General features: G+C 38.9%; 1 protein-coding gene across 1 annotated transcript in view; it reads right to left on the bottom strand.

Moving 5' to 3' along the window:
- Positions 1-7089: 7089 nt before the first annotated feature.
- Positions 7090-27397, bottom strand: part of CMPK1 (cytidine/uridine monophosphate kinase 1) — a 38647-nt gene continuing 18339 nt past the window's right edge. The window contains 6 exon segments of the mRNA XM_021683890.1: positions 7090-8632; positions 9539-9635; positions 9879-9955; positions 11252-11272; positions 11274-11405; positions 15748-15894. Coding sequence (XP_021539565.1) covers positions 8591-8632; positions 9539-9635; positions 9879-9955; positions 11252-11272; positions 11274-11405; positions 15748-15894 — 516 coding nt within the window. The 3' untranslated portion in view covers positions 7090-8590.

Below are 27397 nucleotides of genomic sequence, written 5' to 3'. Positions count from 1 at the left end.
CACTGCTGGCCAGCTTTTTTTTTTTTTCCCCTAAGATTGTGTTTATTTATTTGACAGAGAGAGCACAAGCAGGGGGAGCGGCAGGCAGAGGGAGAGGGAGAAGCAGGCTCCCCACTGAGCGAGGAGCCTGACACGGAACTCTATCCCAGGACCCTGGGATCCTGACCTGAGCCGAAAGCAGATTAACTGACTGAGCCAGCCAGGCGCCCCTGCGCGGCTCTAAATTTAAAAGGACTCCTCTAGTTGCTTCCATGGTCTTATCTGTGCCCTCAAGCCCACATTGAACACATCTACAACATCTCCCTTCAGAAGTCTGGACAGTGAGAGCAGCCCCCAGGGCTCTCCTCACCTTTTAAGACAGTGGCAGCTGGTGAGCTGAGCCACCTACATTGTCAAGTTAGTACCCACCTGACAACTTTTTTAGGGAGAGAATATTTGTGATCTTCTCCTAGTCCTTTTTCCTCTCCTCCCCCTGACCAACCCAGGAGCTTCAGGAATGGCAGACTAGGCAACTGTTTGACTTGTGAGCTCTCATTAGGGTTGTTATCAATTTGTCATCTATCCAGCACTAAGTATCTACTCTATGTTAGGCACTGTGGATATAAAGAAGACCAAGAAGACTTGCTTGGTCCCTTGCTCACAAAGATGCAAGACTGGGAGTTTCCAATATCAGCTCCGGTCACTATTTAGTACGGTGATTCTCAAAGTATCAGTATCACCTGGAACTTTTATAAGAAATGCAAATTCTTGGACCATACCCAGATCTACAGAACCAGAAGCTCTGGGGTGGGCCCCACAAATTGGGTTTAACAAGCCCTCCAAATGATTCTGATGCACTTGAAAGTTTGAGAACCACTGATTTAGATTCACCTGGGGAGTCTTTAAAATGAAATTAGAATTTCTGGGAGTGATGCCTGAGGCACCAGTTTAAAAAAAAGGTTTAAAGGACATTCAACAGATGTTCTGCACATCAAATGAAATCCTATTAAATGAGTGACTCTGGAGCATCACAAGATACGACTTTGCCTTTCCCCTTTCCAAGTTGTTGTTAGGAATGACAGTGGATAAAATCATGTTGGGGTTAATTAAGGAATGTGTGCTGGAAGAAAGGAAAGCTGAGTTCTAGGCCTAGTTCCTCTACTATCTGGAGGGCTTTTTTTTTTTTTTTTAAGATTTTATTTATTTGTCAGAGAGAGCGAGCACAAGCAGGGAGAGTGGCAGGCAGAGCAGGCAGAGGGAGAAGCAGATTAGATTCCCTGCAGAGCAAGGAGCCCGATGTGGGACTCGATCCCAGGACCCTGGGATTATGACCTGAGCTGAAGGCAGATGCTTAACCGACTGAGCCACCCAGGCGTCCCTATGTGAAGGGCTTTGAGGAAGACATGTCCTTCAATATCCAAGAGAATGTATTAAGAATAAAACGTATTAGGAATCTACTCTGTGGGCGCCTGGGTGGTGAGACTGCCTTCGGCTCAGGTCATGATCCTGGAGTCCCAGGATTGAGTCCCGCATCGGGCTCCCTGCTCAGCGGGGGGTCTGCTTTTCCCTCTGCCCTCTTCCCTCTCGTGCTCTCTGTCTCTCATTCTCTCTCTCTCAAATAAATAAATAAAATCTTAAAAAAAAAAAAAAAGAATCTACTCTGTGCCAGGTCAGTAAGAGAATACAGAAATACAGCTAAGATCTCTAAAATTTCTTTCCCAAAGACTCCATGCATCAAGAACTATGATGCACACCCATAGAGGAGAAAATAGGCAGAAAGCCTCTCCTCTTCTTTCCCAGTCCAGTAAACACAGTCAGTGCAAGTGCTGAGGATACACCATAGTCTTACCAGGCTTCCAGTAGAAATTTATACTAAGCAGTTTCAGATCTGGAGCATGAACCAAAACTGTCAAAAGTCTTCATAAAGCAGAAATTTTCTAAGTCATAACACAGGAACATTAAAACAAAGGTACAATAGGTCAAAAATCAACTAGACTGAACTATGCGTGGGTGGTTAGATTTTTCACCAAAACATTGTTTTCTGGTCCCTCTCTCTCCTGGTTTTCCTTCCAAGACAGTCAGTCACACTTTAAGTCTTCTCTGAGTTGTGTGCTACAAATAGAGGGAGGCTGATGAAGTCAAAGATTCCTCTTATCAGCATCCAGTCTCCAGGAGGAATGAAAATGGAATCCTAAGGAGAGGCCCCTGGGTGGCTCAGCTGGTTAAGCCTCCAACTCTTCATTTCGGCTCAGGTCATGGTCTCAGGGTGGTGAGATTGAGCCCCGCGTCGGGCTCTATGCCAGGCATGAGGCCTGCTTAAGATTCTCTCTCTCCCTCTGCCCCTCCCCCCTCTTCCTCTTTAAAAAAAAAACAACACAAAACATAAGGAAATTGCTGGTAGACCCAAGTAGGATCCAAAGTTCAGTGATGTAACTTGTAGCTATAGCTATAGCCAAAAATAATTTTCCTTTTCAGTTTATTTTTTCAAGAAATATTTATTGAGTGCCTACTATGTACAGCCATTGGGAAACAGAGATGAAAACAGACATTTTTGCTCTCCTGACACTTAGAATCTAGCAAGGGGGGTCACTGATAAGTAAACAAAGTAACCTCACAAACAGCAGATCTGTGCAATAGGGAAAATAAACAAGGGTAATAGGCTAGTGATGAGGAGGCGTGGGCTACCAGAAAGACAGGAGGCAGATCTGGTAAGACCCAGAGGTCTGGGGTTCCAACTCAAGACTCACAACTATTTAGCTATAAAGATTGTTGGGTAATTGATTTGGATTCCTTGGGCTGCAGTTTAATCATCCATGAAACAGGAAAATTGCCATCCCAACCTACATAATTTGGAAAGCAAAATGAGATCACAGAGCTAAAAGTATGCTTGCATTAAAGCACCATACAAAAGCACAATACAGGTAAGAAACCACTAGACTTGAGCTTACCTGGTGAGCTTGAGGGCAGGGACTGTATTACTGATTATGGTATTCCTAATTAATTTGTCTCAAACATATTTTGAATGAATGGCCAACCAACTTTTTGTAACATCATTTAGTGCTCTTGTCGTTTCTTGGTCTGATGACAGACACGTTGCCTAAGGAAAATGTAGATTTCCTGTAACAAACTCTCTGATCTCAGTCAAGGGCTAGCATCTCTGAAATGTAGCTGGTTAACATGATCAGTTAGCTCAATTAAGATGGCAGATCCTTGCATTAATGTGATTACAAACTGTAATAATGCCCCCTGTATGAATCTAGCTGTTATTCCAGCAAATGACCAGTCTGTGTATTGTCATATGAAACAATGATTTAGCTGATGACTATAAATTAAACAGCTACTTTAAGTCATATACACAAGCTGAACTCACAAATATCCATTAAAATTACTCAAACCATAAGTTAAGGATAAATGAAGATAGACGGTGTCAAGGGAGTCACATTCTTGAAACCCACTTTCATCAACAAAATTCTCCTGAAGAGTAGTGAGAATGTGGCCTACGATCATGCAAACTGTGGGCAGATGAAGAAATGGTGTTGGTAGGAGTGATTATGGGAGGAAGAAGTCTCCTACAAGGGCCACCGTGGATGAAGGAGAACTGGACTGAACCACCTCCTGCTTCTCTATACAAATGGATTCACTCCCCCCCACCCCCCCACCCCCGCCCTCAGCCCATTCCCTCCCCTCCGTTTCTGAATCTTGCATTAGCACACAGTAGCAGCCTCAAGGCCAGGAGCACGGAGCACGCCTTCCGCCGCTGAAGAGCACTTATTCAGGCCTCAGTAAAGGCCCTAAACAGAGGAACAGTCTCTGCTCCATCATGTTTGATGCTGGATATGACACAGACATTCTGACACAGTCCCTGACACCAGGGGGATTTTGATGCAGCTGTTTTTAAAATGGTCATTTGATAGGAGTGTTTTGACCCAACATGAAAGTTAAACATTAAACTTCACCATTTTCCCCCCCAAACATGTAAACAATGTGTCTATTGGAACCACTCTCCCAGGTCAGGATAGGATAACGGTAGTGCCTGCTGTGCGCTACCTGGTAATTAAAAAGTAGGTTTCCATTGTGACAAGGCTATTTTGATGCAGCCTTGCGCAATCACAGATAACTCTGGCCAGATTCTGACGGCTGCTTTGGAGCCACTTGTGAAAATGTTTCTCTGTAAAACTAATGAACAACCTACAGTGACCCATGCACAACAGCTTCGTGCTTCTAACTGCTGAACCAATTCAGTGTCTTTTCCCTCTGGTTCTGGAAGCCTTTGGAGCCAGGTGGTTGTGAGAGGGCCACTTCCACCTAGAGTCTTTAGAGGGCTGCAAGCGTTTACAAACTGGCAAGGAATCTCAGCCAATTCAGGGGTTTTCTTGGAAGTCCATCTGGAGTCCACTGTATCAATTTGCCCCCCTTAATTTCATAGAAGCAGCTACTGAGAGTATATTTCTTCCAGGAAGCCTCCTAAAGGGTAGAATGAGAGTATTTCCAAAGCTCACATACATATTTTTTGAATTTTACTTTCTTTTTTTATTTTTTTTTTTCTTTAAAGATTTTATTTATTTATTTGAGACAGAGAGAATGAGAGAGAGAGAGCACATGAGAGGGGGGAGGGTCAGAGGGAGAAGCAGGCTCCCCGCCGAGCAGGGAGCCTGATGCGGGACTCGATCCAGGGACTCCAGGATCATGACCCGAGCCGAAGGCAGTCGCTTAACCAACTGAGCCACCCAGGTGCCCTACTTTCTTTTTTTAAATGTGGTTACTCAACCAAAAGAGAATGCATCTGCTATCTATGCAGAAGGCTGCTTAACTGCTCGATTCCACTGTGTAGAAGACACTTTTTAAAGTTGGTTTGGATTATCTACGTTAGGGTTGAGGTGTGGTAACGTACCTCTGCAGATGTGCAGATGCTTTTCCTGTGGTCGGTTAGGGCATCAAAGGCCAATGTTAGGAAGTTGCATAAAGTAACTTCAAAATGTATCCTAAATAAAAAACAATTTTCTGTGGCTGAAAGAACCTCACTTAGAGAAATGTTGATTTATGACCCTTGTCTCCCCCTAAATAGGACAAAATAATTAAACCATCTTCTCTTATGCCTCGGTCTTAGGAGGACAAAATCATGAAAGAAAAGCCTCTTTAAAGAAGATGGACTCAAGAAAACCAGGTTCTGCTCTGATGAGCAGGGACAGCAGGGACCCCATAAAAATCTGAGCCCTGGTGATAGCCTGGAGCTGGTATAGCTGACCAAAGGTATAGGGTGACAACCAGAAATTCAACTTCATCCTTTGGCTCTCCCCAGGACAGGAAAGCTGGTGACCTGCAGAACATAACTGAGACCCAGAATTAACACCACAATCACAATAATCACACCCATTCAAAGGAAAGCATACCTGGATCCAGAGAACACTTACACTGGAGTCAGGGGTGAGGAAATAAAGGGATAGGTGATTAGGACCATTTTTTACCTTTTTCCTTGGTACACAATAAATGAGCTTCCTTGCTTTCATTAGAAAAAAGAAATGCTTAGAATTAAGGCACATTTAATTTAGCTGAAGCATGCAGGTAGACTAGGGAGAAGGGAAATAAGCTATGTAATAATGATTATTAGCCAAAAGAAGACATCTGAAGGTCTACCCATATAAGGATGTTAGTTTTAGGTAGAAAACTCCTATCAGGCAGAGAATATGTTTGCAGCAGCACCATGGCTAGTATAATTAGTATGTGTTTGAAGATGAAGGACCAAACCTCCAGGGAAAAAGTTCTGACCTACTCTGGCCAATACTTTCAGCCACTATTATCTCCAGAGACCACTGGAGTGCCAGGCAACCACTCAGATTACGTGACAAAGCCACCAGCCCCTAAAACCCTGCATCCTGAGATGTTGCTGGCTGCCAATCCCCCCCCTGAAAGAGACAAGCAATTGATGCTGCAGGTAGGTAATAAAGTATGCTATACTTGTGCTTCAATCCAAATTACTTCTTAAAGCAATGGGATAAAGTCATGCTTTCTACTTAATTCAAATATGCAAACATAATACACAGAGCAGAAAATTCTCCTGGATCCTGAACTATGATTTTGCCTTAAACCCACATGTTAAATACATGATACTTCTCGGTCTTTCAATATGCTCCAAAGAACAAAAATCTGAAAAAGCAAAAGCCATAGCACAAAATTTATTGGAATTATTTACCAAATGAGTCATACACATCCAACATCACTGAATGGAAATAAGGCTAATTAATTTAAAAAAAAAAGAAAAAGGCAAGGCTTCCACTGGGGTCTTTCAAGAAAGTCAAAAACTTCTTGGTTATTGTATCTTTAACAAATGGAATAACTAAAGTAATGAAGTCAGATGTATCTCAGTCAAATCCTAAACTCAATATTGCCAACATGTTTTTCTACTCAAAAGCAAACAATAAGCAAAGGCTCATAATTTAGTTATTATTGTTTCTTGGTTTCTGTTCTCAAATGCCACAGAAGGATGTGTGATGAAAGGAAGCAAAGCACCTAGTCTCAGCAGTCTTCTTAAAAACCTTAAATTTGCTTTCCCGATATCAATACAAATCTTTAGATTCCCCTATCTGATGAATTTTTTCACTTATTTAAGTAGGAATGCTCTAAAAACCTTAGTCTTCACTCTTGTTTCATACTGCAGTTGTTTGATTAAACCACCAGGAAAGTCCCTCTGTACTGGCTGGACTAAATCACTAGATAAGAATTCATTACAATCTCTTCCAAGAAACCAAAATAATCTCAATACAAATTTTGGGGGCTAATATGTTACAGTACTTACAGATACTTTGTTTCTTAATGGCAAGTTTGTTGAAAAATGTATCATTAAGAAGTGAATTTCATAATACACATAGAAATAAACGAACCTATTACAATGTAAGAACATTCATAAATTGCACTCACTATTCCCAATGACTTTATACTTTTTTTTTTTTAAGATTTTATTTATTTATTTGACAGAGAGAGACACAGCGAGAGAGGGAACACAAGCAGGGGGAGTGGAAGAGGGAGAAGCGGGCTTCCCGCCAAGCAGGGAGCCTGATGCAGGGCTCGATCCCTGGACCTGGGATCATGACCCGAGCCGACAGCAGACGCTTAACAACTGAGCCACCCAGGCGCCCCTCTTCTTTTTTTTTAAAGTAAACTATGTTCAATGTGGGGTTTGAACTCAAGACCATGAAATCAAGAACTGCATACTCTACCACTTGGCCAGCCAGGTGCTCCTATTCCCAATGACTGTAAATATAAAGTCTAATTACACAAAGAAAAAATTCCTTACCTGATTTAAGCTTGTATACCAAATCGCATACATGCTAAAAATGAGAAACATTTTAATAAATCTCACATTAAGAACCTTGGAAGTCACTCTGCATTAGTAATGGCAGAAAAAATAAGAAAGGAGAAAATCAATTTCTCAGAGATTTTTTAAAGGAAGAATGGATTTAAGGGAAAATTCCTTGGGACTCTTTAGCCCTTTCTTTTATTCTGTACCTTTCAATGCGTCAACATGATGCCAAAAAAGAATATACTAAATAAAAGTAGCCAGGAAGGAAATCAAACGTTTATAAGATATATTTATTTTTTTTCTGACCAAAGTGCAATGATTTTTAAATCTCCTTAAACAAATAACTGAAAAAAAGTATTCAAGAAAATATAACACAAATGGGAAATTAACCATTAGATGTTTTTACTTCATACCAACCCTACATTTAGTCTAGAAAACAAACAAAAACACTTTGAACGAAGTGTTACTAAAATGCTAATCAAATCATTGACCATAAACCTCATACATGCATTTCAAGGTTCCACTGCTAGGAATTCTGTTAAGATCAGTTTAATCACTAAGAACACTATATAATAGAGGACAGGAACACAGGTCATTAGATGTGGTCCCTGCCCCTTACCCTCAGATTTATGTCAGAATAAAGCTGACAATTCTGCCAGGCTCTGAACCCCCAGTGACCCCCATCCCAATCCCTGGAAGCAAAGAAGATGCCCTGTCACACAACTTTGTATAAGTTGTAATAAAACAAAGCCTAAGTTTTCTTATCTTTCTAAAGGAAATGGTCAATTATTTGATAAATACTAAAACACTTCTAGGAATTCATTTTATGAGTTCGTTTACCAAACACATTTTGCAAGAACCGACTACACAATAAGTTCCTTTGGAATTTGGTCCACAAATTCACTTAACAGGTTGGAAATTTAAAACCTGCAAGAAAACAAGGAAGTGGGGAATCCCTAATCCTAACATGTTGTAATTATTAAAGGGATATACAGACATACTAAAAAGTTTTGCTCACAGAAGGCACAAACTATAAAAGGGATATATTTTTTTTAGTAAAAACAAAGAACTAAGCTGATATCCTTCTTTGTTTTGTGAGCACCATAGCTAAGATGAAGTTAGACCCAAATTCACTGTCTACTCCTATAACCAAAAAAATCTAAGATAAAAAATTTAATTTGTCTTACTACATATTTTCCAGCCATTAACTGAGATGTAATTTTGAAAGATTAAAATTGCCTTAAAAAGGGGTTGTAATAGCAGCTATCAAAGCAATATTCAAGCATGATTCTGAGGATGCTTTCAGGTTTAGAGTTAGCCTTCTTTGTCAAAAATCTTCACAACTTCATCAAAAACCTGTAAAGGACAAAAATAATAGTAATTTAAAAAGAAGGCATTATTAAAACACTATATGGCTAAGTTCCTGTTAAAAAGTCAATTTTCTATTAATTTTCAAGATGTATCATTAAAATATATATTGTAATTCCTTGGTTTCATCTATCTTACTTTAGACAGTAGTATGTAATATCACAAACACATATAAAATTGTGAACAAGTGCATTCAATTTTATTAGTGTTTTCAGGACAAAACAAATTTCTTGATCAGTAGCAATTACTGGATAAAATGTAAACTGAAGTGGCTTATTTTTCTAGTTCTGGTTCTAAAGCACTAAGTTCCCTGATATATCACCTCACCTCTAGGGGAAGGAGTAATGGATAAAAAACCAATAGAACTATGTGATAAACAAGGAAAGTCCAGAAAGGAAGACTCAGGGAATCAGGGCAAGAGGAGCTGGACTGAGAGACACTAGAAAGAGCTGCTGGGCACTGAAAGCTCATGGATTTTCAGAGGCAGAGAGGAGGGCTGGGTTTGGAAGCCCTGAGCCACTGGAGCTCTGTGCTCTGTGATGAAGAGACAGAAGCAGCCTGGGGAGCTAAAAGGACTCGCCATTACATTAGAGATTTTAAAAAATGAACGTGGTCCAAATCACAGTTCCCAAAATGCCAATTTTCCAGTGCTTGAGAAGAGGTTTGGAATTAATAAACCACCCACTTCTTGTGAAGAACAAGTCTGAAGTTGTAAAATCTATTTTAGACACTATTCAAAAAAGAGAAAAAAAATCTCATTTTTCATTTAGTCTCCAGGGTCTTGAAAAGCAAACAAACTAATCTGTCAGATCTCTTTTTCTCCTGCCTACCTACCCCCTTGCCCCATGAAATCACATTTTTACTTGACTTTTAAGGCAAGCTAGGGATACTCACTTCGTCAACAGACTTAGAGGCATCTATTTTCTTGACTTTCCCCATTTCTTCATATAAGTCAATAATTGGCTTTGTTGACTGAAGATAGGTCTGAATTCTGCAAAAGCAGCAAATAATGTAAGGTTCTAAGTATCCACCCATTCTCCCCCATGTTATAGGATTGCTTGGAGCACAACCCAGATCTGACCCAACCGACTCCCTTGCCATCTTCTTAGACCAGATATTTTACATATTTAAGCATGCCACTTTCTTTTTCTGGGCAAATTGAGGCAGGTATTTAATCTGTTCCTCAAATTCCAAACTGAGCCTAAGGTGGCGATGTGTAAAATCTGCAGAGTACCTCTTCTCCAAGCTCTCTCTGTTGTCATCACTTCTACCACTACTTTTTCCCCTCTCAAGGCATCGTTCAATACAGATCTAAAAAGAGAAATAAATAAAAAGTTATTACAAAAAAAAAAAATGTGAATTTGCTATTCATGTTTGCCATTCTTTTAACCTGAAAGGAGAACAAAGTTTGAAGAGATTACAAAAAACCCCCTACATTAAAACTAATTTGTCTAATTCATTAATCAACATGCAAAGTCCTTTTAAATTTAAACATGTGGTTCAATTTATATAAACTAGGTTAAATAAGTACAGAGCATAATAAGAATTCATTCATGACTCAGTTTTTCCTGTGTACTTTTTTTAAAACCGCAATAAAAAGAAGATCTGTGTGTGTATGCTTCCATCTAGGACATATTATTAACTTATTAGGTATGAATTACATGCCTCAAACTTTGTTCCATTTGCTTACTTTTTGATAATTCCATAAATATCCAAATATTTAAGAATCAACAAATTTGCATTTGAATAAAGTATCCCTTGTTAATCGTGAATAAACATTCCTTAGTTATAAAGCTGCGGTAACATTCTAAAGTTCACTTTGAAGAATAAGTGAAAACATATTTTTGGGGGTTGGAAAAAGAGAGTTAGATTTTAAAACAACTCAAAGCTGCAGCAAGTCTCTCCACGAGAGGCACATTTGCAATTCAACCCAAGAATAGCCAACTTCCTTCAAGGCAGTACTTTAGATTCTTATTCTTTCAGGCTGTTGGCATTAATTTAATGAAGTTATATTACAGCTGTCAAACAGGTCTTTTAATTAAATGATCCTGAGAAATTCATTTAGTTATTCAAAGGTATGTCTGGGTATGTTATTAGAAGTACCAGGAAGAAAAAGAACGCTTTCCTGCTTTTTTCAAGAAGAAAGGTATTTTACTCTTAGAAGATAAAAATCAAGCTATCTTTTTTTCCCCCCCAAATCAAGCTATCCTATATGTTTCTTTAAAACAGAAAGTTTTCCCAACTTCCCCAAAGTGTTTCCCTAACATCCTAAGGCAATACTCTCTGGTAAGAGTGCATACCTAAGAGGTAACAGCACAGCTTCATTACCTAACATTATTGTACAAGTCAATTCTTACTTAAAAACAAAGCAAATACTTGTTATCTTGAAAATAAAGCAAATTTTAGGTCCACTAGGTTGCTGATGCCAAATAGTTTTTAGTAGTCCAACAGCAAGACAGTGCTGTTCCATCCATCCAATTTATCAGTTCAAAGTAAAACTGCTGCCAATATAAAATGTAAATATAAGTAAAAAGTCACTTTGTCTTTCTCTAATAGTTGACCATCAATTGGTTAAAGCCCATGTGAGCAGATGAAGGTCTTCATTACCTCATTATTACAGTCAAAAAAACAGAACGAAAGACACATCTGCCTTCCCATCCATGGTCTTGTTCCAACCTTGAAGGTTGTCTTGATTTCTTGGAAACCCATCAATCAAAAATTTATTCTTCTGAGCATTGGCAGCCATTGTCTGATCCATTTCCTAAAAGAAAAGAAGATTTAGGTTCAACAGGACATCAACAAAATGCAATTTCTCTTTTTCTTTTTTTTTCAGTGTTAACATGTTTAATAAAAGCATATGCTAGGTACAAAAGTAGCCTAACTGAAGGAGTGACTAGTTTTACAAGGTTTATGGGGTGAGGGTGTAAGAAAAGGTTTGACTCAGGAATGATGTCTATTTGAGGGGGTATTTGAAACAATGAAGCATAAGCAGAAATGTAAAAAAAAGAAAAAGCTCATAAGGTAGATATAATAAATGACTACAAAATGCTGACTGACAACACAAGAAATTAAAATATAAAGAGGCACAGAATTCTATTCATTTTAAATTGGCAGCAAAAAGATTAGTTGAAAAATGGGGTGAAAGGGTAGAGAAGTCCTTTTTTTTTAAGACTATTTTATTTTTACTTAAATTTCAATTAATTAACATATAGTATATTATTAGTTTCAGAGGTAGAGTTCAGTGATTCATCAGTCTTACATAACACCCAGTGTTCATTACATCACATGCCCTCCTTAATGTCCATTACCCAGTTACCCCATCCCCCCAACCCCCTCCCCTCCAACAAAAATGCAATTATTTAAGCAGGGTGGTGGAGATATGAGTGTTTGTTTTGTTAGTATTATTCCCTACATCATTAGTAAAGAGTGGAGGGTGCATAGAAAAAAAAAAAAAGACTTAAATGAAATGATCCAATGTAGCAAGTTGGTGGAGTTACAGGTATGTACCCCTTCCCAATTTATACACAGACACACATAAAATTTTTTTCTGCAGTTTCTAAGTTTTCTACAGTAAGCATTTATTACTTTTACATATACATTCACAAAGTTATGAACAGCAAAAAGAAAAAGAAATAAGCATTAACTAGTACCTTTGCTCCAGCCACTAGAGACCCTATCTTGCCTTCCCCTCCCCACTCCCAAGTCATTTTGCTGTAGGAAGAAGTATGCTGCTTCTGCAGGTATTCAGATTCTCCGCAATTCAAGTCCAATTGCACAAAGCTTTGGACAAATGTAAAGATATTGTTAGCATTAATTATTAGCATAAAAGTTAATACGTTTTTGACTGAAGCTAATTAAACTTTAAATGCCACTAGCTACCCCATAACACAGGTAGCAGAGGAAAAGAATTCAGTCAAGGAAGACAGCAAGAGTAGCACGCTTCACCATCCTCCCCCAAAGTCTGAGGCCAGAATGCTGAAATATGTGAATGGGAGATGCAGATCTCTAGTCTCCAAATCCTCACCACTGCCAGCCACCATGGGGTATGCACTGATGCGTGACAATGACCAACTCTGGAGAAGCCTCTATTCCAAAGCTAACCAACAGCCAGGCCCTCAGTACTCAAACTATCTCCTTGTTCCTCAAGAAGAACAAGGGCTGTCAGGCCCTCTAATTCCTTCATCTGAGGATTGGCTTTGTCCCAGCATTTGCTTCTCCAATATTCTCCAATAATACAAAACTTTCACAGAATGTTTTTGGTCCCGTCCTATAGCATTTCTATCCCAATTATGGTAGAGGAAGATATCTGAAGAGGTACATCAATATTCTACTCACTCAACATACATTTACTGAAGGCCTATTACCAGGGAACATGGGCAGTGACATGGCTCTTGGGGGGCTCATGGTTCAGCAGGTAATAAATATGTGTAAAGAAATGTGCTAAGTTCTAGGAGGACATATAAAAGGGTGCTATGATAAAACAAAGAAATAAAGCACAAACTACCTGGAAGACAGCCTGAGAGAGCTTTACGAGAGGTGGCAGTGGAACTGAGTCCTAAATAATGAAGTGGCAAGCAGACGGGGATCAAGGTACTCCAGACAGTGTAAACTGAATATATAAAGGCTCAGAAATGAGCAAGCATAATAGCTTTGATGAATCTCAAGTAAGCTGAGGCAGCTGAATATTAGGACACGTGTACAGATGGTGGGAGATATGACTAGAAAGTAGGTAGGGGCAAGATTAATGAAGAGCTTATTATGCCACACTAAGGAACTGGTTTTTATTCTGGAAGCAACCGAGGACCACTAAGGAATTTTAAGCAGAATATGCTTATCATCACCTTCTGGAAAAAAATCACACTGACTGGGGTGCCTGGGTTGCTCAGTCTGTTGAGCGTTGACTCTTAATTTTGGCTCAGGTCGTGATCTCAGGTTTGTGAGATCAAGCCCCATGATGGGCTCCACACTGGGTGCGGAGCCTGCTTGAGATTCTCTCTCCCCTCTCCCCCCTCAAAAAAAAAAATCACCCTGACAGCACCATGAAGGGTGAATTAGAAGGGGACAAGCATGGATTAAAGGCAAAAAGACTCATAAAGAGGCTCCAGGTAAGGAAAAGAGGATCTGAATTAAGGTGACGTGGTAAAAGAGAAAAAACACTAAGTCAAAGAGGGTTAAGAGAAAGATAACTGGAAGATCTGCTCACTGAATTGATTTGGGAAAGTGAGAAAGAGGTGAAAAATACAGGATGGTCCCCAGATTTCTGGCTTGGGCACAGATGGTGGAACCATTAACCAGGACAGGAGATAAAGGGTGATCACACTTTAGATGATACATTGATATGCTGAGACACTTGTCAAATATTCAGATGGATGTCTAGTAATTAGAAATGTAGGTCTGAAGTTCAGAAAAAAGGTGTGTGTTAGAGCTATAGATTTTAGCATTTGTTAGTATAATGAAAGCCTTGGCATGGCTAAAAGCATCCAGCATGAAATACAAAAAAGGAGAGGAGAACCATGGATAAAACCTGGAGAACATCATGGTTTAGGAAACTTGCAAGGAGACGTAAGAAACAACAGCTGTTGAAGCAGGAAAGAATCAAGAAAAATGGTGTCACAGAGAACAAAGAAGTTTTGAAAAGACAGTGGATAGAGTTAAATGCTATAAGAAAAATGACTAAAGGGCGCCTGGGTGGCTCAGTCGGTTAAGCAACTGCCTTCGGCTCAGGTCATGATCCTGGAGTCCCGGGATCGAGTCCCGCATCAGGCTCCCTGCTCAGCGGGGAGTCTGCTTCTCCCTCTGACCCTCCCCCCTCTCATGTGCTCTCTCTCTCATTCTCTCTCTGTCAAATAAATAAATAAAAAATAAAATCTTAAAAAAAAAAAAAAAAGAAAAATGACTAAAAATATCCCCTAGATTTTAGAAGGAAGATCACTGGTAACAACAGCAAGAACAGTTTCAATGAAGATGGAAGTAGAACCTCACTACAAAGGGTTGAAGAGTAGAAAGTGAAAACTGTAGACCACTTTTTCACAATGTTTAGTGATAAAGTGGAGAAAGGGCATTAAATCTAGAGAAGAGGGAGAGAGGGGGTGCCTGGGTGGCTCAGTCCTTAAGCGTCTGCCCTTAGCTCAGGTCATGATCCCAGGGTCCTGGGATCGAGCCCCACATCAGGCTCCCTGCTCAGCGGGAAGCCTGCTTCTCCCTCTCCTGTTCCCCCCTGCTTGTGTTCCCTCTCTGGCTGTCTCTTTCCCTGTCAACTAAATAAAATCTTAAAAAAAAAAAAAAAGAGAGAGAATAGGGAGAGAGGATATATTCTGGAATAGAAGCACATTACTCCCATCTCTGAAACAAAAGGTAAGAATGTGTGTAAATGAGTCACTCCTCCTCCTCCTCAAGTTTCTGTGGTTCCATCCAGGTGCTCATATATCTCTCTTCCATTGAGTTTCAACTATTTCTTGCTGTTCTCGCTCTTGCATTTCTCTTTCATTGTTTCTTATATGTGAAAATACCTGTTAATAATTCGTCTTGGGAATCTATAATGGAGAGATGCCACATAAATGCAAGATACCTGTTTTTAAGATGGGACATATTTTGATAGCTGTTAATCTCCGTATTTCATACTGAAGATGGTGACACATTCACCACAAAAGGACAACAAAATTGAGAAAACGGCAACAGGAGGGTCATGGTTGAAAAAGGAAGAAAGGGAAGGAAGGAAGGAAAGGAGGGAGGGAAGAAAGAAGGCTTACAAGGAAACAGAGAAGGGAAAGGAGGCGGGAAGAAGAGGAGGAGGGGAAGGAGAAAAGGAAGAAGAAACAGAAATGGAAGTGAGACACTGCATGTTGGGGAAGGATCAAGGACACACACATGGATGTGAAGCTGAGCTAGCTGATCCTAGATCAAGGCAGAGAATGCTTGCTACTGTCCAATTTCTTCCCAAGTGAAAGTAGAATGACCAGTACTACCATTCTCAAACAGCATGACCACCTACCAAAAGAAAGAAATTTAGTACTCTCATTTTTTTTTTCATTACTCAAAGGAAAGGCAGATTTAGTTTCTTATTTCCTTGCTGGTTTAAACTGGTTGGCATTCACACTCCTTACCCTCTTTAACAAACTGATGGTTATCTCAACTGGCACAATCTTTCCATCTTTAATGTACTTTTCAATGAGTTCACCATACTGTGAATCTGGGTTCTTCCTTTCATCACGAAGAAGTTCTCCTGCAGAAAGGTGTGTGTAACCGTATTTCTGAAAGAAACAACACATAGGGGAAAAAATCAGAATACATTCAACCCAGGGATGCCTGGGTGGCTCAGTCGGTTGAGCATCCCGCTCTTGATTTCGGCTCAGGTCATGATTTCGGATCGAGCCTCACGTCTCAGTGCTCTGCGCTCAGTGTGGCGTCTGCTTGTCCCTCTCCCTCTGCTCCTCCCCTAGCTCACACGTGCGCACACGCACGCGCTCTCTCTCTCTCGTTCTCAAAAAAAAAAAAAAAAGAACACATTCAACCTAGTGGTAGGACTATCAATTTTTTTCCTTCATGTTAATTTCTACAGTCTAACTTTTCTACAATAAATAAGATTTGCTTGTATATTAAACTAATAAACAAATTTTAAGAGATTTCATACAATCAAGTTTGCTTAAAAAACATTCTTAACCTGGTAGGGCATGGTAGCTATAATGTTCACACACCAAGAAATCATCCCAAAATTTATGTAACTATTCAAGCATTAACATTTCATTGTAATCCTTCAGAAACAAACACAAAGTTTAAATGTCATTAATAATGTCCAAAGAAATGCCTAACAAAAACCTATATAATTCAAGGCAAAAAAAAAAAAAACAAAAAAAACAAAAACTCACCACTGCTGGCTATACCCACCTTCTACAAAATGCTTCCCTTCCTTAAACTCAGCACATCTAAACTGAATTCATCAGCATTTACACTAACCCTGTTTTTCTGGTCTGTTCCCTTTCTTGGTAAATAGCACAAGTCCTACCTCCTCCACAAAATTAACTTTCCTGACCACTCTTGAAAGTGGTCACATAATCAAACAGTGTCTTCAAGTACCACTGTCTATCTAGACCAGTACCTTCCTTACCATTCTTAAAAGTCCATCTCCTCCTTCTCTAGTTGCAACTAGAGGTCTCATCTGTAAAATGGGAATACAGATACCTATTTTATAAGTTAGTGGTGATGACTGAATGAGATAACGTACATAAACTGCCTACCAAGAGCCTGACGCATAGTATGAGATAAAAGTCATCAATTACCTTCTTGCCGTTATGAAGATACTTATCTTAAATAATCTAGAAGCATTTTTTATATTATATGTATATATATGCCATTTTTATATTCTATATATACATACACACACACACACATATACATGCACAGACCTGCATATGTACTCACTTTAATGGTTTCTATGGAAAGACCAATCAAGAGGCTTAAGTGAAATAACAGGTATGAATAGCCTATGAAAGGTCAGTAGAATAGTATTATTATGATTGTGACGATCATTATTATGTAGGACTACAAATGATGCATTAGGTCAGGGTATAGGGTAATAGTTGAACTAAGTCATATGAGATGCTGTAGTGTTGTTCTGCCATTTCCCCATGACTGGAATGAAAAAACAATGCAGATCTAAGAAACAATCCTGAATAATGAAAAGCTTCTTCCGCCACATGAACATACACATTCCCTGTTATTAAATCAAAAGAACTATAAAATCTATTTTAAAAACGTTTTTGGGGTGGCACCTGGGTGGCTCAGGTGTTAAGCGTCTGCCTTTGGCTCAGGTCATGATCCCAGGGTCCTGGGATCAAGCCCCGCATTGGGCTCCCCGCTCCGCGGGAACTCTGCTTCTCCCTCTCCCACTCCCCCTGCTTGTGTTATTTCTCTCGTTGTGTCTCTGTCAAATAAACGAAATCTTTAAAAAAAAAAAAAGAAAGAAAACGTTTTTGGGGCTCCTGGGTGGATCAATCAGTTAAGCCGAGGACTCTTGATTTCGGCTCTGGTCATGATCTCAGGGTCATGAGATTGAGCCCCAAGTTGGTTCCATGCTCAGCGCAGAGTCTGCTTGTCCCTCTCCCTCTGTACTCCCACCACTTGCTCGATCTCACTCTTTCTCAAATAAAAATCTTTAAAGAGATTTTTTAAATAAGTAAATAAAAAGAACACTTTATATTAAAAAAAAAGTTTTTACTTTCAAATATCAGAGCACTCAGAACTATATTCAATTTTCAGTTACAACAATCATCTCACCCCAAATTCTTAAGACTCCCTAAATGGGTTTTTATCTCATCCATAGTTAAGTGCATAATAAAAATTTAATGTCTTAAATTTATTAATTTCAATATTAAGATTTGATGAAGCCCACATTCCCACTCCCATTTTAAAGTAGAATGTTTCAATCGCACAGTTCATGAAAGCTCTCAATTACACAGATTATGGTGAGACTTCTTTCTTTGGATTGCAGAAGCCATACATTCTTTACCCCCTTTTTGATTCTAAACATTGTTGGCTAGCTTGTTCTCACTGACTAAAGTAAGCAAGCAAGCGGCAAGGCAGTCAGCAAAGGAAAACAAACTCTAAACAGTTTATTTGCTGACTAAAATTGGGCATAACGTTGGATGAGAAGTAACAAAACCACAGTGTCACTCGTGTCTCTTAGTCATACAGCCCCTTCCATTAGAATAATCAAAAGTGTATTTTGTTGTTGTAATAGGCTTAAAAAAAAAAAAAAAAACCCCCCCATGTTTACAAAAAAATGGAAATAAAAAATTTTTAATTATTTAAACTGTTATTCTAAAATTATTTCCACACCACACCATTTCTAAATGCTACTTTGATCACCAAGCATAAGGAAACTTCTGAAAGATGGGTGTAGAAAAGACTATAAAAAATGAGGCGTGACCCACGTTCCCACTCACTATTATAATTTTCAAAAAGCATTTTGCAACTAGTGTCTATAAAATTTTATAGCAGCTCCATTTTCTACAGTTTACTTTGTTTCCTACTTGGAAGTCTATGCTTGCTGGATATTCTCATCTGGTCTAGAGATTATAGCATATGGTAATATTGAATAAATGCAGAGACAAACAGTACTAAACAATGGCAAATGCTTAGTGAACCACCCAACTACGCAGACTGCTCTGTAGGGATTGCCTCTGCTGCATGAACAACATACATTTAGAAGTCCAGCTACTAATCTAGAAATCAGTACATAGGTGTTGATTTCCTGACACTGGTGTACTCAAATCTGCAAGCTTTATATTGCATTAAAATGGGTTTTGGCATATTACTTTTTAAAAAGAGAAACCAGGCGTAAACTGTAGAGGTATACAAATGATATTTTAAAAAACAACTACACATAGTTTGTCAAAAAGAGAGAAAACAACCTTATCTGCAAAGTCTAAGGAAACAAGGAATCTAAATAAATATAACCATGTCAGATCTATACATGTGTCTTCCTATTTCTCATCCACATTCCATTTTTAAAAATCCTCTATTTACTGCTTTTTTATACTATATTTTTCTTTAGGATTTTGCTGAAGCTTTCCTCTTACCACAGAGTTTCTACAACAAAAAAGCAACTATCACTTACACACTAGCTATTATGGTATTTTAATAACAGCTAGACTTTAAGGAGCATGTTTTTAAAGCATTCTGTTGTCATTAAGTAGTCAGGGATGCCAATTTTGAGGAAAGCAAGAATGGCTATTTCCTAGGCTTAACCAAAACTTTTTCACATTCTCTGAAATTTCCTAGCAATTAAAACCTAGTGGGTCACTAACTGCAGTCTTAAGAATAACATTCAAAACCACAGCAGGTTATAAATACTATAAAATACAATAAATACAATTACAAGCTACTATTCAACTAAAAAAATAAAAATAGTTTTCTAGTGACAAATATATAAACTCAATTCATTTAGAGTAATGGTCTAAACTTTTTACTTTCATTTTCTCCTTTAAGAAACTGAAAAAAACAACTCAATAAATTTTCATAAACCACATACTAAGATTTGGAGGGAGAAAAAAAAAAGCACCATGTTCTCAATAAGGACAGAATGGCACTCTATTTTACTAGGTGAATGTTGACAACTTTATGATATCAAATCTCCAATCATCTTGACGGACTTCTTTCACTTCTTAGCAATCATCCTTCTTTCTTAATTTGGGTAACGTGGTTCTATGTGAACAAAAACAACAATAAAAACGATCAAAAACAAAACCACAACAACAAAAAAGAGTTCAAGATAAAACTGATGCGGGGTGCCTGGGCTGGCTCAGTCAATTAAGGTTAAGTGTCTGCCTTGGGCTGAGGTCATGATCCCAGGGCTCTGGGATTAAGCCCCACATAGGGCTCCCTGCTCTGCAGGGAGCCTGCTTTTCCCTCCCTCTCTGCCTCCCCCCCTACACTCCCCCCCCCGCCCCAGTTCGTGGTCTCTCTCAAATAAATAAATAAAATCTTAAAAAAAAAAAAAAAAGGGTAAAAATGATGCATAAATGACAAGTCCTTGGAGGCAAGAAGAGATCCAGATGCCAGACACCTCCTCCAGTTAGTGTGGCAATTAGAAAGTACCACGGGGGGCACCTGGGTGGCTCAGTCGGTTAAGCGTCTGCCTTTGGCTCAGGTCATGATCCCGGGGTCCTGGGATCGAGCCCCGCATCGGGATCCCTGCTCGGCGGGAGGCCTGCTTCTCCCTCTCCAACTCTCCCCGCTTGTGTTCCCTCTCTCACTGTCTCTGTCAAATAAGTAAATAAAATCTTTAAAAAAAAAAAAAAAAAGAAAGTACCACGGGACTGCTTCTGAGCCTCACAAGAAAGGGCACATAGCAGATATATTAGATATAAATATATTTTTAATGCAACTGTGTGCGTTAAAATTATTGGGTGTCCTTTAAATAGTGGACACATCTATGAAGCATTTAAGGCTAAGTGTATTTTGCATTCCCTAGAATATTAGTGAACCTTAAAATCTTAATTTTGGTTATGTACTATCAACAATGCACCTTCAGCAAAACACCTAGAAATGCTGCAAGGACTATCCAAAGCCATCCATACTCACCAGTCTGGTGCTTGTTGCAAACAACAGCTTTAGAGCCTACAGCCTCCCAGCAACATTTTATGTACGCCTATCATTCATTTCAAAGGCTTTCCAATAGAACTTTTTCCAATTACTCTAAATTGGTAAGGATCTTCCAAGAACAGAATCTGCCAGTCTTCGGAACTTACATTACTTTGAATGTAAAAACCGACACAGTGCCCAGATGCTTAAAACTGGTCAAATGTTTAAGGTTCCTTCCAGTTTCACCCACAGAGAGTTTGAAAAAGGGTCTTCCCTATAATCACCATTAAAGAAAGGTTAGCATTAAAAGAAAAAAAAAAAGACTATCCAGTGTGAGAAAAGCTGAGTGTAATAGTTGACTTAAGTTGCTAGAGGATTTACAATCTCATTTTTAGTGTGCCCTCACTGTATTTCCAAATGTATTCATTGTATTTCACACGCCTATTTAATTGCAAATCTACATATTAACTATAAACTATGGAAGTTATAAACTGAGCTAAATCTTTTCTTAAACAAAAAGCTTTAACAGACAGATTTTAAATTAACATGAAGCATACTTCTTTTTCTAATTAAAGAGTGATATTTTAAAAGCTTATATTCTGAAAAGAGGAGGGATATAATCCATTCAGCTGCACACAATTATAGCACTATTCATTTTCCTCGATGTTTTGCTCTTCATATAAGAAAACTTTAATTCAGGCAATCCTTGGAACTTACTCTATTTTTTTTTTAAACATTTTTATTTATTTATTTGACAGAGAGAGACACAGCGAGAGAGGGAACACAAGCAGAGGGAGAAGCAGGCTTCCCACTGAGCAGGGAGCCCGATGTGGGGCTCGACCCCAGGACCCTGGAATCATGACCTGAGCTGAAGGCAGACGGCTTAACGACTGAGCCACCCAGGCGCCCCTGGAACTTACTTTAAACCCATAAATATTTATTGAGTGTCTAGGAAGTGCCAGGTCATGTGCTGATTCAGGGAAGGTAAATAGGATGTAATAGTGACCTGCATATATAAAGTGACCGGAGCCCTACTATGAACTAATAAGGTAATTCTTCATACTTGAACAACTTTTCCTAAGGAATTCAGTCTTTACCAGCACCGTCTGCTTGGGGAAGAAGTTGATTCTTCAGAGGGGGTGGCAAGAAGACAGAACAATATATAAAACTTAAAGCAAGGGGGAGTTAGAAGCCACCCAACACTGTTTCCCCACCTGTGTAAGCCTGCATATCCCTCCAACAGTTTGCAAAAGGCTCTCAGATAACTGAGGATTTGGGTACCTGATTTACATACCGAATGGCCCCTACAGCCTGTGAATTGGAATTTTCACACTCCAATTTCATTCCAGTTGGTCATTTCCAGTACTTCTCTTTTAATTCATCTCACCCATTCTTAATCAATCTGTATTCCCTACGTTACAAGGAGATGGAAAATGGTCAAAGATGAAGACCAGGCCCAGAAACCTCCTGGGATTCCAGGAGCTCAGAAGCAATAATTTGAAAACTTTCAACACTAATGAACAGGCACAGAAGTCTTGTTAATCTTAGAAAACATTCTCTGATCTTGTTAACTGAATGATCAATTCATACAGTCACTGTAGGGTCTACAAGCTATACACTCATACCACTACAACCCAAATATTGTTGCAGGTGGCATAAGAACCTAGAGTTCAGTTAAGTCATTTCCTGTGAAAACACTTGGAGGACATATATCAAACCATTCATATGAAGCCCTTGCCTCTATTTCACATTAGAAAAGAGAGGCTTTTAAAATATTAAGCAAGCCTAATTGTATATATTATTTTTAAAAAGTAAATAACATTAAAATCAGAATATCATTACCTACGGAATACCAAAAGTAATAAAGTCACCCTAAGAGATATAACTATTTGAGAATGCAATTTGTAAAAAGCCTCATCACAAAATAACAACATTTTAACAGCTCAGGTTCTCCTTAAGGGCTAGAATTTATTTGGATTTACAAATCCACTCTTGAGTAAAATGTGCAAAGGATACCAAACTCTGAATTCAATAATATATACAAACATAGCATTTGAGCATCTGCAAAATTATCAAACTAATGGAGAAATGCACTTAGAGAAACAAAGAATTCAGCAAGAACCACAAGGACATAAGAACTTTGCATGAAGTCACATCCTCGGAACACTGAACTGAAAGTTAAGGGATTAGTTTTAAGACTAAACTCTGTCACAACCCTGTGTGACACTGGAAAATTATGTAACCTTTCTTAGATCTCAGCTTCTTCATTTCTAAAACACAATATCTCTACTATCAGAAATAATATCTACACTACACTATCAGCTACAGCAAAGTATTGTTATTAGCTATTACAACTAGAGGCATCTCCTTAAGAACATACTCCTAAATACATGGTCTACATTGCTAGATTTAAGACCTACTATGAGAGCATTCACGTCAGGGAGAAGTTAAACAAACACATTCAGATTATTCCTGGAGCAAAGTCCAAAATAATCAGCGGCTAAACTACAAATCACATACTAATTAAGGAAAAGAACTACCAAACAGGCTCAACAGCATACAAATGTACACAAGAAAGGAGCAAAGTCAACGAATAACTACAGAACAAGTATAGTATGATAAATGACAATCCAATCCACTATGCAAATAGCCTCAAACACAGAGGCTCCAAAAATTGGCATCAGAGATATATTTGAGTACATTTAAAAATTTATGAGAACAGGAATTTATCTTGCTTATAAACAAACAGATCAATAGCTTTCCAATCAACTAGCAATAATTAGAAAATATACATTTTAAAAGATCCTATTCAAAACAGCAATAAAAACTTAAATTTAGGATTAAACCTAAAACTAATGTATAAAAATCATATAAAGAAATTAAAAACCCTTAAAACCATTATCACAAAAAGAAAGCATTTGGGGCATCTGGCTGGTTCAATTGGAAGGGCGTGTGACTCTCAATGTCAGGGTCATGAGTTCAAGTCCCACACTGGGCAAAGAGTTTACTTAAAAAAATAAATATTTTAAAAAAATAAATAAGTAAAAAGAAGGCATTCTGTGCTTCTGTGTTCCTGAACAGAAAGACGCAATACTGTAAATATTTTAAAATTCCACAAATTAATCTATGAATTTATTGCAACCTCAATCAAAATTCAACTGGAATTAATTTTTTTAATGAAACAGAATGAACTGATCCTCAAGTTTATCAGACAGTAACTGTGAGCAGAATGGCCAAACCTGAAAATAATTTTAATAACAATAAGTGGAAACTTGTCCTACCAGGTAGCATATTATAAAACTATAGTAATTAAAACAGTATAACACTAGTATAAAAATACGCAAACAGAACAATGAGACTCAACAGTCCCAAAACTGACCCAGGTGTAAATGGGATTTCAATAAATGATAGACTTGGGGCGCCTGGGTGGCTCAGCTGGTTAAGCAGCTGCCTTCAGCTCAGGTAGTGATCCCAGAGTCCCAGGGATCCAGCCCCACATCAGGCTCCCTGCTCAGCAGAGAGTCTGCTTCTTCCTCTGCCCCTCACCCTGCTCTCGTGCTCTGTCTCTTAAATAAATAAGTAAAATCTTTAAAAAGAAACGATAGACTTAGCATCTAAAAACCAATAAGGGGAGTGGCTGGCTGGCTCAGTCAGTAGAGCATACAACTCTTGATCTTGGGGTCCTGAGTTTGAACCCCACGTTGGGCATAGAGAGTACTTAAAAAAAAAAAAAAAGTTAAAGAAAACTTAAATGAAGTGGCACCTGGGTGGCTCAGTCAGTTAAGCATCTGCCTTCTGCTCGGGTCTTGATCTCAGAGTCCTGGGATTGAGCCCCACGTTGGGCTCCCTGCTCAACTGAGAGTCTGCTTCTCCCTCTCCTTCTGCCTACCCCCCACTTGTGCTCGCTCTCGCTCTCTCTCTCGAATAAATAAAATCTTGAAAAAAAAAAAAACCAAAAAACTTAAGGGCGACTGGGTGGCTCAGTCGTTAAGCATGTGCCTTCAGCTCTGGTCATGATCTCAAGGTCTTGGGATTGAGCCCCGCATCAGGCTCCCTGCTTGGTGGGAAGCCCACTTCTCCCTCTCCCACTCCCCCTGCTTGTGTTCCCTCTCTTGCTGTGTCTGTTAGATAAATAAATAAAATATTTTAAAAAATTTTTAAATGAAATAAAAATCAATGAGGAAAAGATTAACTATTTAATAAATGATACTTGTGCAACTACCTACCCATCTGGGAAAAAATTAAATCAGAATCCTGCATCATACTATATGAAAACTAAAACAACACAAGGAAAAAACCCTATGACAGTACTAGAGAAAAATAATCTTGAGATATAAAAAAGGCATTCTAAAACAAGAACCAAGTCAGCTGAGACTTATGTCTGACCACATAAATAATAAAAACTTTGGAACAAAGAAAGATATCATAAATATAATCAAATAACAAGCAAGAGCCTAGAAGAAAATGTTTTCACCATACAAAGGTGAAAAGGGTAATACATACTGTACATAAAGAGATCATACTAACAAAGAAAAAAAACCTCAATACAGAAATGGGCAAACAATAAGAATAAACAATTCACAGAAAAGAAAAGAACAGATGCTTAATTCACTGGTAATCATGAAAATGCAAATTAAAACAATGTGATTCCGGGGCACCTAGGTGGCTCAGTTGTTAAGCGTCTGCCTTCAGCTCAGGTCATGATCCCGGGGTCCTAGAATGGAGCCCCGCACCAGGCTCCCTGCTTCGCGGGAAGTCTGCTTCTCCCTCTCCCACTCCCCCTGCTTGTGGTCCCTCTCTCACTGTGTCTCTATCAAATAAATAAATAAAATCTTAAAAACAAAAACAAACCAATGTGATTCCATTTTCCACCCATCAGATTGGTTAAAATAAAAAGACTGCTCTATCTGGCTATGGCAAGAATGGAGGGTGGGGTGGGGAAAAAACAGCATCCTCATACTTTGTAAGAGTGTGAACTGGTTCAGCCTTTTTAGAGGGCAATGTAGCAGAATCTATCAGAATTTAAGTTTACACGCCCTCTGGCTCAGTACTTCTGTCTCTAGAAGCTGTTGCTACTGAGAGTAGCAGAATCTATCAGAATTTAAGTTTACACGCCCTCTGGCTCAGTACTTCTGTCTCTAGGAGCTGTTGCTACTGAAAGAGTTGCACATGCGCATGAAGACATTCTGTACAGGGAGGCCTGGGTGGCTCAACCCGTTAAGCATCTGCCTTTTTTTTTTAAACATTTTATTTATTTGACAGAGAGAGACACAGCGAGAGAGGGAACACAAGCAGGGGGAGTGGGAGAGGGAGAGAAGCAGGCTTCCTGCCAAGCAGGGAGCCCCATGCAGGACTCGATCCCAGGACCCCGGGATCCTGACCTGAGCCGAAGGCAGACGCTTAACGACTGAGCCACCCAGGCGCCCCCAGCATCTGCCTTCTGTTCAGGTCATGGTTCCAGGGCCTGGGATCGAGTCCCACATCGGGCTCCTTGCTCAGCGGGGAGCCTGCTTCTCCCTCTCCCTCTGCCTGCTGCTCCCGGTTTGTGCTCTGTCAAATAAATAAAATCTTAAAAAAAAAAAAAGACATTCTGTACATGAATGTTCACAGCATCATTTGTAAACAAAATCAAAATGTTCACCAATGTACAAGAGGTTAAATAGATCACTGTATGTATTACGAATGAAGTAGAGCTATCTATATGGAAAGCTATCCAAGATACACTGTTAAGCAAAAATATGCAAGTCACAAAACAACAGGCAAGGTGTGTGCACATAGGTGTGCATGCATTATATCTGTGTATAGATACATCAAAAAAAGGACCAGAGGGGTGCGTGGCTGGCTCAGTCGGTAGAGCACACTACTCTTAGTCTCAGTGTCATGAGCTGGAGCCCCAGGTTGGGCGTGGAGCCTACATTAAAAAAAGACCAGAAACACACAAAAAAAATTTTTAAGTGATTACATAAGGAGTACTCTGAGGTTGATTAAGGAGAACTTTCATTTTTACTTTATGCACTTTCAAAATGTTTGAATCTTTTATAATGTACACATATACATATAAGCTTTTTAAAGTTTTAATTTAATATATATGCTTTTACATAAAGCATATATACTACCTACACATCTCTAAATGGCAAATACCACAAAGAAAAATTAATGATTTAAATGTTTTATTACTATAAAATCCTTAGACCATGAGAGACTATGGACTCTGAGAAACAAGAGGGGAGGGGGGTGGGGGGATGGGTTAGCCTGGTGATGGGTATTAAAGAGGGCACATACTGCATGGAGCACTGGGTGTTATACGCAAACAATGAATCATGGAACACTACATCAAAAACTAATGATATAATGTATGGTGATTAACATAATAAAAAAATAAATAAAATAAATAAATAAAAATAAAAAAAATAAAATCCTTGGGGCGTCTGGCTGGCTCAGTCAGTGGAGCATGTAACTCCTGATCTAAGGGTTATAAGTTCAAGCCCCAAATTGGGTGTAGAGATTACTTAGAAATAAAAATCTTAAAAAAAAAAAGTACATATATATGTATATATAAAATTCTAAGAAAACAGCAAAATGAAATTCAAAAAGCCTCACACGAAGGATAAAATCCCTATATAAAAAAACATGTAATTTGGCACGCCCGGGTGGCTCAGTTGGTTAAGCAAC

The sequence above is a fragment of the Neomonachus schauinslandi genome, chromosome 4 (genome assembly GCF_002201575.2).
Source record: "Neomonachus schauinslandi chromosome 4, ASM220157v2, whole genome shotgun sequence".
Lineage (NCBI taxonomy): Eukaryota > Metazoa > Chordata > Mammalia > Carnivora > Phocidae > Neomonachus > Neomonachus schauinslandi.
The sequence above is the reverse complement of the archived record's forward strand: the minus strand, read 5'-3'. Positions and strand labels throughout refer to the sequence as shown.